The sequence below is a fragment of the Lynx canadensis genome, chromosome D4, assembly GCF_007474595.2.
Source record: "Lynx canadensis isolate LIC74 chromosome D4, mLynCan4.pri.v2, whole genome shotgun sequence".
NCBI classification, from domain to species: domain Eukaryota; kingdom Metazoa; phylum Chordata; class Mammalia; order Carnivora; family Felidae; genus Lynx; species Lynx canadensis.
In genome coordinates, this window is record NC_044315.2 from 57,875,327 (window position 1) to 57,896,250 (window position 20,924).

The 20,924-nt window shown below is 38.1% G+C and overlaps 1 protein-coding gene across 5 annotated transcripts in view; it reads right to left on the bottom strand.

Moving 5' to 3' along the window:
- Positions 1-20,924, bottom strand: part of RNF38 (ring finger protein 38) — a 131,868-nt gene that overhangs the window by 25,157 nt on the left and 85,787 nt on the right. For 2 of the 5 annotated variants that reach the window (XM_030294473.1, XM_030294475.1), the window contains 2 exons: positions 18,050-18,097; positions 5,521-5,714 (listed from right to left, as the gene is read on the bottom strand). In XM_030294473.1, coding sequence (XP_030150333.1) covers positions 5,521-5,627 — 107 coding nt within the window. In that variant the 5' untranslated portion in view covers positions 5,628-5,714; positions 18,050-18,097. Of the gene's footprint in view, positions 1-5,520; positions 5,715-17,947; positions 18,098-20,924 lie in introns of all 5 variants that reach the window. The other 3 variants (XM_030294474.1, XM_030294476.1, XM_030294472.1) reach the window with 2 other exon arrangements.

The window sequence follows — 20,924 nt, forward strand, 5'->3', positions numbered from 1 at the left end:
ACATATTACTGGAAAGGATACCACAGAGATGTTCTGCCCATTTCAGTGCACCATATCTAGGGGCACGTGACATCGATATGCATCACTGGGACATATGCATGGATCACTGACCATCTGGCTAAACTTGTGTCTGCCAAAACCCTCTACTACAAAACCACCATTCTTCCTTTTGTAATTACCAAATACTTGGGGATGAGTTACTTTGAGAACATGCAAACATTCTGCTTCTGCTGAAAGTTTTGCCAATAATTTTAGCATGCATGAATGGATATTCAGCTATAATTATTATGCTATTCTAATGTTGATTTCCTATTCCCCTCATTTCTTCTACATGTATTGATTGGAATTCTGTAAGGAAGAACTGTCACTTCTCTCCCACTTTTGTTTATTCAGTTATTTATAATCAGTATGAACTCACAGATATTTTATTGTTTGGGTTATAATCCACACTACTGTTTTTGTTGTTCAAATTACTTCAACTCTGTGCACTTTGTTTAGTTCCTGTGTCCTTTCACTACGTCTCTTATCCTTTGGAGTACTTCCTTAATATCTGGCACCACAATACATGCTCCCTCATCCTGTATTTTCCCTACACCAGTTCTGGAATTAACCAGTTCTCCAAAGAGCCTTGGTTCTTTTAATTGCAGAATGGTATTCAGAAGAGAGGTGTGCTTACTCCTACACATGAATCACTATTTTTAGCCTCCCTAAAAGAACAAAACAAGAAAATGTATCTACATATACTAACTCATGTGTATGCACATATCTTTTGTATCTGTACAGATATTTTAAAGGACTGTATTATGAGGCGCCTGGCTGGCTCAGTTGGTGGAATGTGAGGAACTCTTGATCTTGGGGTTGTGAGTTTGAGTCCCACACTGGGTGTAGAGATTACTTAAAAAGAAAATCTTAAAAAAGTAAAATAAAGGACTGTTTTATGTATCACTAAAAAGAGGAAAAGTTGCTAATGAAACTATGATATACCATCAATTCTAAGTCCTTACTAGATGTTAACATGGGAAAAAATATGTACCTTAAAATCAAAATAGAATGTATGTGCTCAGATCATTCATCTCCTGAAAATGTATTCAACCTATACACGAACTTTAAGGTCCCCTTTTGTTATTGTTCTATTCTGTTGTTGCCACTTGTTCTCACTTCTCTACTCAAAAATAATTTCAACAGCATTCACACTAAACACAAATTAAGATCCCAAGTCCTCATGCTGACATGTATGTCTCTGTATCTTCACTATATGGCCCCTCGTTAAATGGTAGGTATGTCTTTGTGACAGAGTATTTAGGAAGCAGAACTGGAAAATCTAGAAATAAGAAATGATAAAATATGGACAAATATTTCTTTCAGTTGACTTTATCGTATTGTCATTTTATTTTAGGTGTATCAACTGTAAATAGCCCAAAGCTGTTCCCTCCTCTTTACCTGCCTTTTGTTAGATGGAGTTTTCTAGATATACTATCTGTTTCAATGTGTAGAAGCTATACATTCTGTATTTCTATTCTCCTAGTAATTACCCTTAATACACTCTTCTCTCTCTGTCCCCATCTCATATGCAGATCTTTTCCATATTTCTTTTGTATTTTTTTAAATGTTTACTTATTTAAGAGAGAGAGAGAGAGCACGTGTGCAAGCAGGAGGGAGAAGGGCAGAGTGAGAGGGAGAGAGAGCCCCAAGCAGGCTCCATGCTGTCAGTGCAGAGCCCAACACATGGCTCAATCTCATAAACGGGGAGATCATGACCTGAGCCAAAATCAAGAGTCAGATGCTTAGCTGACTGATATGCCCAAGCACCCCTCTTTCTCTTTTTTAGTCTTTTTGAAGTTCATTTATTTTGAGAGAGAGAGAGAGAGACCATGCACACTAGCAGGGGAGGGGCAGAGAGAGAAGGAGAGGATCCCAAGCAGGGTCCAAGCTATCAGCGTGAAGCCCAATGTGGGGCTTGAACTCACAAACTGTGAGATCGGGACCTGACCTGAAACCAAGAGTTGAATGCTTAACCTACTGAGCCACCTTCTTTCTCTTTTTTAAACAGACCTTATTCAGACTTAAAAGCATGTCATTGTTTCCTTTGCCAACCAATGGTCTTGAATCATAGTTCTTGCATTTATTCTTCTGCTTCCTGGGGAGACTATAATTTTTAATAATTCTTTCAAGGAGGATTTCTTGCTGGTCAATTTTGTCTTTGAATATTTGAAATGTTTTTATGTTTTGGCTTTACACGTAGATGATAAGGAAGCTAGCAGAACTCAAAAAAGTTTCTGTCTTGGAATATTTGTCAATTTTTTATTTGTCCTTCATGTATGTTCTGAAAGTTCAAATCCTGTTCAAAACTCAGTCTTTCTTACATTCTGGGAAATAATTTTGCATTATTTCTTTAGAAAGGTCCCAAACATAGGGGAAACCACAAGAGACTCTTAAATACAAAGAACTGAGGGTTGCTGGAGGGGGGTGGGTGGATGGGTTAAATGAGTGATGGGTATTAAGGAGGGCACTTGTTGGGATGAGCACTGGGTTTATTATTACAGAAGCAATTTATCACTAAATTCTACTCCTGAAATCATTATTACACTATATGTTAACTTAGATTTAAATAAAATTTAAAAATTAAAAAAAAAAAAAGACTAAAATAGAATAAAAAGGGCCCCCCATGAGGAGCGCCGGGGTGATTCAGTTGGTTAAGCATCCTGACTCTTGGTTTCAGCTCAGGTCATGATCTCGTGGTCATGGGATTGAGCCCCTGCACTGGGGATTCTCTCTCTCTCTGCCCCTTCCCTGCTCACACTCTCTCTCTTAAAATAAATAAATAAACTTAAAAAAAAAACTTTTTAAGAGGTCCCTTCAATTGTCTCCATCTGAAAATATTATTAGACATACTTAGAACTGATGGCTCGGTCTCTATATTTAAACTTTTTTTTATCCACACTTCATTTTGCCTTTCACACTATATCTGGGAAAATTTCTCCACTTGATCTTCCAGAAACTAGGACACCTTTTCTACATATTTACTAATTCTAAATTCTACCAAGTAAGGTTTCTAGTTGATTTTTATGGATATAGTATCTTCTTGCATCTCTCTCATGTTACACTTACTCAAAAATTCTGTGTGTTCTATTAACGGTTTCTTCAAGTTCTTTGTTTTATTGAGTTTAGCGTCCTTCTTTCATTTTGTATCTGAAATTACGTTAGACTGTTGTTGGATATTACATCTACTTGCACGGCCTGCTTCTGGGAGGATATCTGGCAACTAAGTGTATTAGCTAGCCTACAATAAAATATCAAAGGGAGAATGGAGTAAGGAATCCTAACAGACTACTGGGCAGGATAAGCCCATAGTTAAGTTTTCCAGGTTAAGTGCTCCCTATCCTTCCCCTTTGTGTTTCCATGACCTTAGAGCACAAAGCTTCTCTTCAATTTTAGAACCCACAGCTAGTTACCACTACCATCTGGAACAGACACTTCTGACATTCCCTTGCTGGCCCAGAGCCTTTACTCCTAGGCTTATACACTATTGACATGTTTCCACATGTACACAAGGAAATGTGTACATGAAAGGTTGCTAATAACACTCTTTATAATAGTAAGAAACTGAACATCACCATTACTCAGTAGTAGATAGAAACATAAATAATGGCATATCAATATAATGGAGAACTACTGCTACCCACATTAAAAATATAATGCTTAGGAAACAAAGTAAAAAATGAATACATTTAAATGAAAGTAAAATTAGCAAAAACTAAAATTACATCATTTTAGAATACATTCATAAGTATTAGAAAGTATTAAAGGAATGTCGTCAAATCACAGGACAGGGTTTATCCTTTAGGAAGGATGAATAGGGTCTTGTGAAGCAGTAACAATGTTTTATTTTAACCTGGGTGTTGGTACACTTGTGTGTTACCTTTTTTTTTTTTTAATTTTTTTTTTAATGTTTATTTATTTTTGAGACAGAGAGAGAGCATGAACGGGGGAGGGGCAGAGAGAGAGGGAGACACAGAATCTGAAACAGGCTCCGGGCTCCGAGCTGTCAGCACAGAGCCCGACGCAGGGCTCGAACTCACGGAACGTGAGATCATGACCTGGGCTGAAGTCGGACGCTCAACCGACTGAGCCACCCAGGCGCCCCATGTGTTACCCTTTTAAGTGTATGCTTGTTTTACAGGTTCTTTTGAAAGCATGACACATTTCACCATAAAACAATAGGAAAGATTACAGTAGATGCTCAGGTTGTAACCCTGAAACAACCAACCATATTGTCTCAGCTACTGTATTTAACAGCTATAAAATATTTTACCTGGTTGACATACATTATTTTAAACATTCCCATAAAATTGGGTAAAAACGCACCAGGTAATGTGAAAGTCTTAGGGTCTCAACAGAACATAACTCAGAAACAGGTTTATTTTGTCTCATTTAGAACAAAGAATGGTAGTTTTAAGATCCTTCATTATTAGTTTCCTAGGGCTGCCATAACAAAATACCACAGACTAGGTGGCTTAAACAACAAAAATTAATTTTCTCATTGTTCTGGAGACTCAAAGTCCAAGATCAAGATGTCAGCATGGCTGGTTTCTGGTGAGAGCTCTCTTCCTGGTTTGCAGGATGACCACCTTTTTCACTGTCCTTACATGCCAGACCGAGTGAGCTTTCTGGTGTCTCTTCTTATAAGGGCACCAATCCTATTGGATTGGGGGCCCCACCCTTATGACTTCATTCAACCTTACTTACTTCCTTAGAGACCCCATCTCCAAATACAGCCACACTGGGGAATTAGGGCTTCAACTATGAATTTTGAGAAGACACATTCAGTCCATAACACCTTCCTAACTCCAGACCTTCAATATTTCTTAGATTACCAACATACTGGACATGCAAACAGCTGCCTCACTCCAAGGATTCACGATTTCCCTGAATAAGAAATGTATGTACTCAGGCCACAACTAAAGAGGAAGAAGCTCAGAAGAAATACATTCCCCCAGGAAAGAAAGACAGGGGCCAAGTCCCATGAGAGAGAGGACTGAGCACTGAAGTAAACTTCAGTCACTCTTTTGTACTAGAGGCTCCACGGTTTTATAAGAAACCTAATTAAGTTCCCAATTGCCTTAAGGATACACAAGAAATAGGAATGGACTAAAAAAGAGTATCTCATTTCTAGGATTTCTGTATTTCATTACAGTTGTGAGCTATAAAATTCATTTTTCTGTAATCAGGATTGTAGGCTAGCCTACAAAACACCTTAAACCATAAAGTAGCTGAATGCATATATGATGGCATGGATTGATTTTAGGTAAATCACTTTAGCCTCTTTGAATTTCTTCACCTGTCAACCATAAGCTAAATGAACTCTCATGATCTTGTGTGGAAGTCTATAAATAATGTCACCTTCTTCATGTGAATGTGTATGTTTATAAAATGCCTATAGAAAAAATGCTTTTTGACATAAAAAAAAAAACAAATCTATCAATGGAAGAGAATTTAAGAAATACATTGTAATCAACTAACCTTCTTCTGTTGCGTGCAGGTGTGTTGCATCGTTCCCCTGAGAAGTGATGTTGGCTTGATCGAACTGAAGGGGGCTGCCTATTTGATGTCATCTCCCATGGTCGCATTGGTGGTGAGGGAGCTGGTGATGCTGATGTATAATCAAAGACTGAATGAGAGAGGCGCTGTCTCTTGGGACTCGGACTATCTTCACTCTGCCAATGCAACAAAATCAATCAACTTAATGAGACCTTTTAAGGATTTTGCATTACTATATACGCACAGGCGTTTAAACATATTTACCTTAAAGAGTAAAGGAGGGGAAAAATATGCTGTCAACCCAAATTAAATATCTTTAAAGAAAAAAGAGGCTGAATAGGGGAAGGGAGATACACAGTAAGTATCAAATGGAAAGTAAAATCTGTTTCTTAAAAGTCATCATAGGGGCGCCTGGGTGGCGCAGTCGGTTAAGCGTCCGACTTCAGCCAGGTCACGATCTCATAGTCCGTGAGTTCGAGCCCCGCATCAGGCTCTGGGCTGATGGCTCAGAGCCTGGAGCCTGTTTCCGATTCTGTGTCTCCCTCTCTCTCTGCCCCTCGCCCGTTCATGCTCTGTCTCTCTCTGTCCCAAAAATAAATAAACGTTGAAAAAAAAAATTAAAAAAAAAAAGTCATCATAAAACTCATGGACATTTAAGATGAACAATAAGGCAATAAACAATTGTATGGAACTTGACCATTTATTTAAAACCCCAAACCAATTCCACTATGTTCCCCCATCAGTTAAGTTACATTTTTAGAGATCAGTTCTCATCTGTGAGATCAGCTGAGGAGGGGGAATAATTTTAGTAGGCCCTTGACTTGATTCTAAATAACACCCTTCTGCTTCTTTATTCCCACTATTTAAGGTCATTACATTTTCTTTAATAAGGGTTAGAGGAATAAAGTAACATTTTTATGAAACAGATAAAGAGTCAACTGATCTAGATCATTAGTTCTTAACGAGAACATTACAGCATTTTGAGGAAGACACAGAGTTTCAGGTAAATCGTGGGAGTGGTGAATAATTCAAAACCTGTACCTGTTACACATTGAGTTTTCAAGGATCACAGCATCACTAGCTATAAAATTGGTATGGATCTCTTAGTTGAATTAGTAACTCTCTAGGATTCTCCATAGAATTTTCCCATCCAGTCTCACAGAAACTATCAAAATTTCAAGTTAACCAATGTCTGGCTAACCAATGTCTATTTTCTAAGAGAACCTCTCGGGGCGCCTGGGTGGCGCAGTCGGTTAAGCGTCCGACTTCAGCCAGGTCACGATCTCGCGGTCCGTGAGTTCGAGCCCCGCGTCGGGCTCTGGGCTGATGGCTCAGAGCCTGGAGCCTGTTTCCGATTCTGTGTCTCCCTCTCTCTCTGCCCCTCCCCCGTTCATGCTCTGTCTCTCTCTGTCCCAAAAATAAATAAACGTTGAAAAAAAAAAATTTAATAAAAAAAGAGAACCTCTCTTATCTCAAATCTACTCCTTCAAGTTCTAATTACTTGGTCATTAGAGCACTTTTGGGTGCAAAATAATTGGTGCCTGCTGCCAGCACAAAAAAAATCGGATTAGCAAAAGAGTATATGGGGCTACAATACTACAACATTAGATTTAAAGAGATAAACAAGAATTAACTAAACTGATAAAAATAAAGCAAATTCCTAAATGGTTACTTTTGATCATTCCACATTATTAAGCAGAGGTGTTCCAAAAACAATGTCACTGTCTTTCTATATTTAAAAATATTATAATTCAGGATGCCTGGGTGGCTCAGTCAGTTAAGCATCTGACTCCTGATTTCGCCTCAGGTCATGATTTCACTGTGAGACTGAGCCCTGCGTCAGGCTCTGCGCTGACAGTGCGAAGCCTGCTTGGAATTCTTTCTCTGCCCTTCTCTGGCTCGTGTGCAGATTCTCTCTCTTTCTCTCTCTCAAAATAAATAAATAAACTTTAAAAAGGATAATTCAAATTTATCATTATAATTAAAATAGTAAATAGTTTTCAGAACCATAAAGAAACACCTTATTTTCTCCCTAGATTTAATGGTGCTTGCTATTAAAAGTATGTTTGTTTTTACCTTTTGATTTTAAGAAGAAAATCAGTTATGTTCTGATAACCCTAAAACTTCAAAAATACCAATGAAATGTAGATATTTTGATTAAAACAAAGCAGAATGATCAATACCTGGCAAAGTCATACATTAACTACACAGAAGCACTAGAAATAAGTGATCTCCAGTTGGTCAACCAAATTTGACTTTTCTTTTTTAAACTACCAAACGCTAGTAACCAATCACGATCTTCAGTTTTCATATATGTATCTTATACTGCGAAGCTTAATGTAAGCTATGATAGGGACTTTGAATTCTAAAAAGTCACTGCCCAAAATGGAGGGGAATGGTACAAACCCACAAAAACAAACTGCAAATGCATTGTTTTTAAGAGACAAGGTGACTGGGAAAGTTCCCTATCTCTTCTGTGTGCTGTGATAGATTCACATTAGTGAAAAAGAGGAGACAAAGAATAGGAAGTGGAGGGAAGTGAGCTATTCATTCGTACTAAGGTAATAACTCTTCCTATTTTACTCAAAGTAATAGAAAACCAAAATGGATATTTAAAGACAGGGAAGTATTAAGAAGTTAGTTTACTACATATATACAACATGGTTTCATCACATTCCTCATCAATTTTAGTACTCTAAGGAATTCCAAAAATATCCTCAGTTTCCAGAAAAGGGAAGTAGGAATAACCTACAAAGAAACAAGAATTAGATTAGCATTCCCTCAGAAAACAAAAGATGCTAAAAATGCTGAGGGAAAATATTGAACCTAGAATTTTATACTCCAACCTAACTACTAATCTACTGTGAAGGCAAAAGGAAAGACTTGCCAGATATATAAAGGTTCAAAGCTGCTTCTCACACATCTTTCAAAAAATTTTACTTGATGGGGCGCCTGGGTGGCGCAGTCGGTTAAGCGTCCGACTTCAGCCAGGTCACGATCTCGCGGTCCGTGAGTTCGAGCCCCGCGTCGGGCTCTGGGCTGATGGCTCAGAGCCTGGAGCCTGTTTCCGATTCTGTGTCTCCCTCTCTCTCTGCCCCTCCCCCGTTCATGCTCTGTCTCTCTCTGTCCCAAAAATAAATAAACGTTGAAAAAAAAAAAAATTAAAAAAAAAAAAAAATTTTACTTGATTGATTTTATGTGTGCACACATGTGTGTGCTGTCTTTTATTTGAGGACACAGACACACACAGAGGATCCAATGAACAGTAACAGTAACTCAGAAGTGCAATGAAAAGACATCTCAGGACTGAAAAGTAACTATTCCAATTAGAACAAGCTAGAGGACTCCAAGAAATATACTCTAAATAATATGAGTTCAAAAACAGTACGACTGAGAACTTGAAAGTTCTTACAAAACTTAAGCACATGGTTATTCTGTCATAGGAAGTATAAAATGTAACCAGGGGTGCCTGGGTGGCTCAATCGGTTAAGCACTGGACTTCGGCTAAAGTCATGATCTCACGGCTCCTGGGTTTGAGCCCCGCATGGGGCTCTGTGCTGACAGCTCAGAGCCTGGAGTCTGCTGGGGATACTGTGTCTCCCTCTCTCTCTGCCCCCTCCCCTGCCCATGCTCTGTCTCTCAAAAATAAAAAATAAACGTTAAAAATTTTTTTTCTGAAAGGTAACCAGAGTCTAGAAAAAACAAAGACGAAAACAAATCCATTATCATTTTGTCACCTAAAGCATCCCTGGAGTAGAACAGGCAGAAGATTATATCTTCTCCTCCATGGGCCAACATGCTACTTAGTCCTGAAATGACTATAATAGACAGATACTCCTAACACTATGGAGACCGTTCACTGGTTTTCAATTTTATAATCAACCTAGACAAGGCGTGAAAGATCACCATTGTAGTTACAGAAAAAAATATGTAAGTACTGTAAACTTTGGTAAATTAAGTATAAAGACTTGTTTTGACAAAAGCATGGACTAAATGTAAAAATCCTAATAGAAACATCTAGAAATAATGGCTTAAATACAACAAAAATATTTTTTAAGTTTATTTATATTGAGAGAGATCGAGAGATCGAGAGAGAGCAAATGTGAAAGCGGGGAGGGGTAGCAGAGAGAGAGAGAGGGAGAGAGAATCCCAAGCAGGTCCATGCTGTCAGCGCAGACCCAGACGCAAGGCTCGAACCCATGAACTGAACCGTGAGAGCATGACTGGAGCAAAATCAAGAGTCAGATGCTTAACCAGACTGAGCCACCCAGGTGTCCCAACAAAAATAGTTTTTAAATGTAACAATGAACTCAGAAAAAAAGGGAAACTACCAAGGACCAGAAACAAAGGGGAAAACCAAAAACCAGATTTGGTGTTTTTATCTTGGGGTGGGACACAGAAGCTATGGCCTTATCACTCACTGAACCCTGCAAAGAGCCAAAGTTTCCCAAGTACTATACTTGCAATAAAAGGGAAGACTAGTGGGACGGCTGGGTGGCTCAGTGGGTTGTGAGTCTGACTTCGGCTCAGGTCATGATCTCATGGTTTGTGGGTTCAAGCCCCATGTCGGGAGCCTGGAGGGAGCTTCAGATTGTGTGTCTCCCTTTCTCTCTGCCCTTCCCTCGCTCATGCTCTGTCTCTTTCTCTCAAAAATAAATAAACATTTAAAAAAGGGGGGGGGGGACTAGAAAAAGCCCACTGGCATGGAGAATCAATAAGAAAACAGATCTACTCTGGACTGGACTGGAAATTGAAGAAGAGATTTATCCCGAGAATTCAAACCACAGGTTAGCTCCTCAACACCAAGTTTAGGGTTCAATTTTTTTTTATTACCCACAGAGGTTGCCTATGAGCCTCTAAGCTTAGAAATTAATATAGAAACTGGTCCAGAATTATGCTGCTACAAATTCTCTTGGCAGAGGTGAATGCACAGCAGAATCTGGAGGAACACTCCCCTGACCTTGGACAGTGGTTCTTCTACTTCTGCAAGTGTCAGCAACACCAGATTGTTCGGCCTGCTCTTCAGTCTCTGATTAAGAAATTTTGGATCAGGGCCCAAGAATCTTCATTTGTAACACAATCTTGGGTGATGGTTGCTGCTGCTGGTGTGGGACTACACTTTGAGAACTACCAAAACAAGTTAAGGGACTCTCTTAGCAAAAGTCCCGAAGGATAGACTCGCCATAAAAGAGAAATTTACTTTTTCAATTTTCAGTGGAAGAATTTCCCTTTTTTCCTTGTTGACTCTGTGCCAGTGGGCTGACTTTAGAAAGTTCCAGAAGTTGATTCAAATGAGGCACAAGTACTATCCGTTTTGGTACAGAATACTGGTGCAGATTTAGGGATCAAGGGAGGCAAGAGAGGGAGAAAAGGAAGAAGAACAAAAGAAATCTAGCTTGCTAGCTTTTATACTTGGTATTAAACATCTGATAAAATGAATTACACCTCTATTAAACCAAATCACCTTAAAATTTTTCTAAGTATTTATTTTTGACAGAGAGAAAGAAACGGAACACAAGTGGGGGAAGGGAAGAGAGAGAGGGAATCTGAAGCAGGCTCCAGGCTCAGAGCTGTCAACACAGAGCCTAACGTGGGGCTCAAAATCATGAACCACGAGACCATAACTTGAGCTGAAGTAGGACGCTTAACAGACTGAGCCACCCAGGTGTCCCAACACCAAATCATCTTTATAACCAAAATATCATCATTAGAAGTGAAAACAACCCTGGAGACATAAAAATGCATTGCACGATTCCAAAAGCAAGTCTAAAGTCATTAAAATCAGGGGCGCCTGGGTGGCTCAGTCAGTTGAGCGTCCGACTTCAGCCTGGGTCACGATCTCGCGGTCTGTGAGTTCGAGCCCCGCGTCAGGCTCTGGGCTGATGGTTCAGAGCCTGGAGCCTGCTTCCGATTCTGTGTCTCCCTCTCTCTCTGCCCCTCCCCCGTTCATGCTCTGTCTCTTTCTGTCTCAAGAATAAACGTTAAAATGGGGCGCCTAGGTGGCGCAGTCGGTTAAGCGTCCGACTTCAGCCAGGTCACGATCTCGCGGTCCGTGAGTTCGAGCCCCGCGTCGGGCTCTGGGCTGATGGCTCAGAGCCTGGAGCCTGTTTCCGATTCTGTGTCTCCCTCTCTCTCTGCCCCTCCCCCGTTCATGCTCTGTCTCTCTCTGTCCCAAAAATAAATAAACGTTGAAAAAAAAAATTAAAAAAAAAAAAAGAATAAACGTTAAAAAAAAAAAATAAAGTCATTAAAATCAAAATGTTATGGTAAAAGAAATATGTACACACATGCAACACATATGCATGTATATATATACATAAAATACATATTCTTATATAGATATCATATATTTATATATAATTATGTAAAAAGAAATGTTATCTAATAAAATTAAATTTATACATCTCAATCAGCAAGTCTTGGAGATAAAGCGAGATCCTGTGGAGACCAACTTTTCCCAAAGTGGAAACAGATTCCAAGTTGTAGATAAAAACTGGAAACTGAAATGGCTCTGACTTCAGCTACCAGTAGTGAGCCTCATGGACCTCTTCTCAAAGTAGCAAGGTGGCAACTGGGAGGGGCTAGACAGGTGGGGGTAAAATGACACAATAATATGGTCCTTTCCCTCCACTTATCATTCAAGACTATTTTTCATCTCTTACAAATAAGCACAGCATGACTTAGAGTCCCCATTTCGGAAGTGCCTGGGTGGCTCAATTGGTTAAGTGTCCAACTCTTGATTTCGGCTCAGGTCATAACCTCATGGATTGGGAGTTCATGGAGCCTGCTTGGGATTCTCTGTCTCTGCTCTCTGCCCCTCCCTCTCTAGCAAAAATAAACTTAAAAAAAAAAAAAAAAAAAGAAAAGAATCCCTAATTCTCTTTTTAAACTCCCAGACTTTCTCTACTTGCCTTAACTATCTTTGGCAAAAAATAAAATTTCTCATTTCACAATTAAGAAATAAACGCTAAATTTAAATGGCCCAGACAGAGAAAACACTGAATTCCATTCATTTTACCTTTTTTTTTTTAATGTTTATTTATTTTTGAGAGAGAGCATGTGAGTAGGGGAGGGACAGAGAGAGAGGGAGACACAGAATCCCAAGCAGGCTCCAGGCTCTGAGCTGGCACCACAAAGCCCGATGCAGGGGCTTCAAACTCACAAGCTGTGAGATCATGACCTGAGCCAAAGTCAGATGCTTAACCGACTGAGCCACCCAGGAACCCCTGAATTCCATTTTAATAGATGTGAAAGTACTTAAGAAACTAAAACACTTCATATAAAGCAATTTGGTAATAAAGAATATCCATCAAGACAAGACTCCTGTTGGGGCGCCTGGGTGGCGCAGTCGGTTAAGCGTCCGACTTCAGCCAGGTCACCATCTCGCGGTCCGTGAGTTCGAGCCCCGCGTCGGGCTCTGGGCTGATGGCTCGGAGCCTGGAGCCTGTTTCCAGTTCTGTGTCTCCCTCTCTCTCTGCCCCTCCCCCGTTCATGCTCTGTCTCTCTCTGTCCCAAAAATAAATAAACGTAAAAAAAAAAAAAAAAAAAAAGACAAGACTCTTGTTTTGTTTTGTTTTTGCAAAGGAAGGATATAAGCAAGGAAAAGCAAGAAATTAACAATTCATATTTGAATCACGCAATATGGCTTAAGAAAAGATCTCTAAATATTCTCATTTAATTTTCTACAATCTGAAGTCTTTGTTTAAACTACATCCAGATTAATGTGTTTCTATTAGTCAAGATGAACCAAAGACAACTGAATGATTACACTGCCCTTGAACTACACAGTGTATAGTCCTGTTTCACATAATTCACATTGGACTTCAATGTATAGCTCTGCTATTCCTCGGCTCAAAATATTTCAGAATAAAATCTAAACTCATAACCACACTACCAGTACATCTTCCTGGGATGTTATCTTACTTGTAGCTACAGAGGGGAAAGAGGCTTTGAATACTGTATTTTCAAAAGCATACATCAAAAAAAAAAAAAAAAAAAATCAGAACTTTTGCTTTTTGATATTGTTCAAGTTAGTGTATTTTCATGAAATATGTGCAGTGAGTGCTTCGAAAGGGATTCTAGTCATATAGCATTGCAGTCCTATCATAATGAGTAGAATTCAATATTGTGTGAAAATGATGTTACTACCACTGGCCATAACTGCTAGTCCAGGAGTGGCTTCCTGGGTTTAGGGAGGCCTGAATGGCTAATTTTTTAAGAATATATTAATGACCTTATGTTCTATTTTTTTTCTTAATGTTTAATCACACAAAGCATCATTCATTGGTTCACAAAAACATTACCTTGATGGTGTAATTTGTTTTCAAATGTTAGTTCCACCAAAGCACTCGATCTTATGTATCATGAATCTGACTGTAATAATTTTAAGCTGTAAACACAAATCATTGGTTAAAATAAAAAATCTGAAGCATAAGTACGAAACCAATGAAAACGGAGAAGATAATAAGAACAATTTGAAATCAAGGGATCCCTCTGAGATAACCAGGTAGAGCTGTTCTGCAGACAGCTCAAGTCCAGAGACTAGAAATTTAAGGAGTTTTTGGTATACAGATAGATGGTAGGTTAATGAAGATACAGACATGGACAAAATTTCCCCAAACAACTTATACAGTGAAAAGAAGGTCCAATATTGAACTCTAAAAAATATTTCATGCTGAGTAGTTCATGAGACAGTGGATGGAGTGTGGTGATAGAAGGCTCGGTGAAATGGAGCAAGGATTCAACTAAAAGGTCAAGCAAGATGGGGACTGAAAAACATCCACTGTGTTTAACAACAAGGAGCTCAGTGACATGGAGTTATTTCTTTGTAATAGGATTTAGTATCTATTATGGCATATTGCCTGTTACAACAATTTTCAAAAAAGGTTTTTTCCCCTCTGTATTTTCTTTGAAAATCTTTCTTATGAATTTAGAATAACTCTATAAGGTTTCTAAAATCATTAAAATTCTAGTATTTTGGCTGGAATTTTTACTGTCTATAAATTTGTTGGAAAAGAGATTTTTTTTTTTTTACAATAATTAGTCTTCTCTTTCAGAAACCTAGTCTATTTCTCTGTGTATCAATCATGAAAATTTCAATCACCTAATTAACTTTTGTAAATTTACAAAATAAAGTATCAGACAGCTATCATTAGGATACATGCATACACCCTTGAAACCAAGGGGTGTGCTAGACATGAAATCTAAGTTCCCTACAATGCATCTGTTTTATGAAAGCACACTATCTACAATCACAATCAATGGATTGATTGATGGCACAGAAACTTAATTTTAAAACTGTAAGGGGCTGAGAGAGACAAGAGGGAGTTTTGGGGGAGATGAAAGTGTTCTATTGTCTTGTTTGAGATGGTGGTTCCACATCTGTATGTATTCATCGAAAGTCACAGACTTGTACACCAAAAGGGTGAATTTTACTGTATGTTAATTATACCTTAATTTTAAATTTCTAAAACTATAGGGAGTACCTTTGATTCTAATGTTAAATATAGACTAATTTTTATAGAGATGCAAATATGCCCACACATGTACGTTTCTTCTGTAAGAAAACTCAGACTGACAAATATACAAAGTCATCATTTTCACAGAAATTAAAATATCAACTCAATATACACTGGGAAAGGGATACGAGAATATTCATGGCAACACTACTGCTTGTGATAACAGTAAAAAACTGTAAACTACTGGAAATGTCGATCAAAAAGAGAGGGAATAAACTACAGCATATTCATATAAATGAAACACTAAAAGAAAAATGAATCAACTACATACATGGCTACAAGCATCATTATGGATGAGTCTCAAAATGACAAAATACAAAGTATGATAACATTTATATTAAGTTCAGAAAGTAAACAGTATAGTGATACTGTCTGAAGGATACTGCATGTGATGAAACCACACAGAGAAACAAAGGGATACTAAACACAAAACTCAAGAGTTTTACCCAAGGCACAAGTATCAGACAGCAGGTAGATAGATGGAAGGTCATATGAAGACCTCGAAAGTATAGGGAATGGCTGACTTCTTAAGACGCATGGTGGGTTTTTTTCTTTTAACTATACATGTGTCTGCTTTATACATTGTAACTTTCATATATGAATTATTTCATAATTTTAAAAATTAAAAGAGCATGCAGAATTTGAAAGATTTTGACTAAAACAAGTAAAAAAGGAGCAAAACACAAAAGTTTTTAATAAACAAGGACAGTGACAAAACTGCTAAAGAGTGGAGATGAAAAACAAATACAGCCCAAAACAGGATGAGATGTTTCTTAAAAGACAACTGGTGGTTGGAAACAAAGACCCAGGGGAATATCAAACACTTCTATGTCCTCTATGACCATCCCACTTACTAGATACATACTCAATCCCCATGTATGGAGTAGGAAAAATCAACAGTTCTTTTTTACTCCTACACAAGGCTGCAGGGAAAATGATGTCCTCCAAAAAGAGACTAGTTTCAGCTAAGATAAGGATACTTTAAGAAAAAAATGTAAGAGGTAGGTGAATCTGTTTAAAACGGAGTGTTCCAAAGGGAAGGAAAAGTAAAAAAGCTAGGAGGGAAGGAACTTGGGGGAAAGCCAAGAAAACATAACACATTAAAAGAATAACTCTGAGAATAAGAAATGGGGAGATTTCTCCTTTTCACATGGAAAGTAAATATTCTAGGGCTGAGAAAAGCAAAACTGGAATAAGAAATCACACCCAATTTTATTATCAGAATTAGCTGAAGGTCTCTGACAGTATCTCAAAGGGGATATGAGAAGGATTTACTTTGTTTCATGCAGAACAATGGTAGGCCAAAAAGTGGGCAGAGTTCCCTGGGAGCCAAGTATACTGAGGGCCTTGTTTTAAAGTTAGAAAAAAGTAAGATTTAAGTTTAGAGATATAAATAAAAATTTAACAATAATATCTTTCACCTTTCTGCAACACTCAAATGGAACTGGTTCTTTTTTGTTTCATTTTTAAAACGTGTTTAAATTTACTCCATTTGCCAGCAACTCCTTGAGTTTAAAGTTAATACTGACTTAATGCCGAGAGACACAAAGAAGTCTAGAAAACAAATTAAGTGTCATATAATTGTTTAGTGGTGGCAGTAGGGAAGGTACTAAGTCAATTTCTTCCTTAGCTATACTGGTTTGCTACTAAATATCAAGCTACTGCAGACCAACTGTATCAAGAACAGTAGTCAATATGCCATTTAATTCAATACAGATAGCTATGTCTCTTAACATACTGTGTTGTGTTTACAGAAATAGTTGTTGATTTCTACAGGTGGTATTGCTGTAGTAGAGACAAGAAATAGCAAAAGGTGAATTTAAGTCTCTGCTCTGCCAATAACTAGCTATGTAACAGGGCATCTCAGAGTTTTTCTGAGCCTATTTCTTCATCTAGAAAATCATCCACGACTGGTGTGTTGTTAGGAGGATTAAAAACAAAGGAGACAATACATGCAAAGCAGAGAACCTGGCACAAATTCCAAGGAATATCAGATTGCAGAGCCCTGGATCACCTACAAAGCTATTCTCAGAAATTTCATATCTTCAATTTAATGTATCACACAAGCATTTCTCTTTCAGAACTAGTCCTAAGCTCCAACCTACCACTTCCACACAAACAGAAAAATGGCTCTATCCAAAATCCAAGTTTTGATAAGCGACTCTACCTCAGATTTATATACACATATACAAATACATACCTTGGCCCACAACCCTAAAACGCAGAAGCAATTCTACAACTAGTTTCCATTCGGTAATAAAAATACTGACTTCCATTATAAAACATGCTTCTCTAGCAGTAATGGATTGGAAATTTAGTAGCCAGTAATTTATTTGAGCACATCCTAGCAATCTTGTCAATAAACTAATGATAGTCCTTGCCTTAATTTATTTTCATTTTACATATAACAAAAATGTTAATATTTTATCCACAGGTTCAAAAGTGATAGAAGGTACGGAAACATGTTTTCTTTCTGAAATTTACATCACTATCAAACTCTAGGCAATAAACAAATAAGTAGTAATGGCTTTAAAAAATATCTTGCATGCTTCCATTTTTCCATTCCTACACAATTTCACATATCTGTAATATCTTCTACTTTCCTATAGAATGTGGCCTATTAGCACAAGTGATTGATACCAAAGATTAAAAAAAAAAAAAGAATATTAAGTGGTCAAACAATAAACAGCAGCTCAAGAGAAGACAAACATTCTTCAGAAAAGCTGGCTAAGTTATATTGAAGAAGGCCTCTAAGAAGAATACTTATTCCCACATACAATAGAAAATAAGAAGAAGATATTGAGAATTTTGTTTCAAGCCTTCCTAAAAACAACCTAAAATGTATCGGTGACTTTCAGCCCTATGTAGGGAAAGGGTAAATATATAAGAACCTGGAAGAAAGCTTTGAAGTGAGCATCCTCTTGAACGGTAGTATTCTGATCACTTGGGAGGAGAGGGAACAGGCTCTGAAGTTTCACCCTTTCACAAATCACCTTGTTAGGATGGCCAGGTAGAGGTGCTGAATTGGCCCCGGGAGATATCTGGGAAAAAGAGGGAGAAGAAAAGGATAGTTCATGGCTAGCCGCACCAATGTGGAGAATCATGTCTATGAAGGACAGTCTGGGTTTTCTAAATATTTGTGTTAGCAGAGATTGGAAAGAAATTAAAAATTAATCTTAAACATCAAAACAAATATAAGGATGGCAAAGGTTGCCTCTGGCAATGGATCTCTCTTAAAAAAAACTTTTTTAAAAGGCAAAACAGCACTGTTCAAAAATGCAAAACCTTTCCTGTGTTTCCCGTATAATACCTATTAATAGCTTTTCTCTTGGTATTGATTCTAAAACCCTAAAGGACAGATAAGACTTCATGTTAAGAAAACCTGACATAAAATCATATATCTTAAGTATAGAAAGATTAGTGTCCATCTGGACTAAGACTAATATTTTTTCATTCTATTTTTTAATTAACCTCCTATATGATCATGCAAAGAAGACGAGAGATTGCAGAACACTTGCAGCAAAACTTCTATAGTGACCATAGGTATACAAAAGAAGAGTCTGCAGACACCTCAGCTCTATTCAACACAAACCTAGCAACCTTCTTAAGAATAAAGGATATGATCACAAGCCCCAAAGCAAATGACTGCATGTTTTAAATGCTTGGCTTGATTGTAGGTTAATTCCCTTCATCATATGTAAATATGCTCAAATCTGCAGCATTTTTAACCATGGACATCATGAGCATCACTTGTTCCACTGTGCTGTGGAGTGAACCACCTTTGGAAGTTAAGGTTTGTGAATGTGCTTATCCTTACATTGAAGAAGACCATGTGCTTCAGACCACGTGTCTGGTTTTCAGTTTCACTGCCTCATTCTTCCCTTACATATAAATGTCTATTCTGTGACAGGCACTAAACCAAGAAGATACACATGGTTTCCTACCTCCAAAAAGTATATGCTATGAAAAAGAAACAAAAGCAAATCACCGTACAATATACAGAGTATCATCTTTCTATGATACTGCTAGGCACTGGGTGCTACGGAGAGGTAACTGGCAAAAGACAGCAGTGTTGTCAAGAAACTGCAGAATGTTCAGTATGGCTAGCCAGTATAGAAGTAACCAGAGAGGAAGGCAGAGACAGAGCATGAAGTAGCATGCTAATTATATTAATAATACTTCTATAATAACCTTCCTTAGCCCATTTTTTGTTCTGGTTTGCTATGAGCCTGGTAAACAGATAACCAGGCCTGTTCGTAAGACTAAAAGTGCTTCCAAACACCTTCCTAGGAGTAAAAGTATATCACTTGAAGGCACTAACTTTACAATTCACTACTACTGCTACTGCTGCTGCTACTACTACTACTACCAAAATGTTTTGACTTGAGCTAAAACTTGTCTCCATACCACAAACATGAATGTGCCAATATTCTTTACCACTATGATGAGGTATGAAGTGTTGAATCAAGGAACATTTAAGACTGCCTCCCCAAGTCAAGAGTTGTTAGGAAAGAAGATAAAACATGGATCCCACCCTCAAGGAGCTTACTGTAGTTTAAAAAAAAAAAAAAAAAAGGATGCAAAGCAGCCAACTATAGGATAATGTATTAAATGCAATACGGGCAAAAATTAGAATAGAGGTAGGAGCCTTGAGTTTATCTGAAGACATATAAAAGATTTCATAGAAAGAAGTGTATTTCACATTCCTGACTCCTCAATCTAAGGATTTCACCACTTTAAAGCCATTCTCTTCTCAAAACAGTCTGTTCCTTTAAATTTCATATTCTTTTTGCAATCTTCTTAAGCTTATAGTTTGCAAGGTACCTTTGAAGAGTGTTTTAATAAGCTCACTTGCCTTCAACTGTCATCTCTAAAGCAGTCTGCATGAGTAGCACTCTTATAGACTGCTAGCACAAGTAGCTAGCTTGGTCAACAGAAATAAGAGGGTGAGGTTTCCTCTCCTTAATTCTCTGTTTCTTTGAAAACTTAAGATTTCAGTCCTATAGAGGTATAAAACCAACCAACCAACCAAACAAGAAACTGGCCAACCCTGACCCTTGTGGTCATAAGTTAATAATTTTCAAGCATATTCCTCTTCTACCTATGACAATTTCCTTTGGTCAGAAGCTCCATGCCTATAAAGAGGGAGAACAAACAATATAATGGAGAAAAGGTATATTCAAATGCTGTAGTTTATATAGATCCAGGACAAAATAAGATGGGCATGAAACCAGGTGCACCCATTGGATAAGATAAAATCACACACAATTATTTTGTATGTCCACGTGAGGCAGAATTCTTAAGAAGGAAGGCCTCCAAGATTCCCACCTCTGGTACACATCTCCTATATAATCCATTACTCCATGGTGTGTAGGCAGGACTGTAAATAGTGTGGATTTCATTTCCATGGTTAGGTTAAATTATATAACCTAATGATATGAACCCCTTCACAGAAGTGAAGGGATTTTCAAGTGAATTAAGATCCCAAGTCAGTTGATTTTAAATTAATCAAGGCAGACCGGAGTTAGAGAAAGCTCTTAAAAGAAGAACTCTTCAAAAGAGATTCTCCTCCAAACCTGCAGACAACTGCTATGTTGCCAGAAGGCATATGAAGAGGGCAATGTGGCAGACAGGAGGGCACCCTCTAGGAGCTGAATCGTTCACCAGTTGACTGCTAACAAGAAAATGGGGGGACTTCAGTCCTACAATTACAAGAGCCGTACTGAACCAACAGCCACTGAGCTTCGGAGAGGACATCAAACCTCTGATGACATCATGGCACCAGCCAAGTAAGACTCTGAACAGAGGGCCCTGCAGCTAACCCATGATTCCTGACCCATGTACACCATGAGATAACAGATTTGTGTT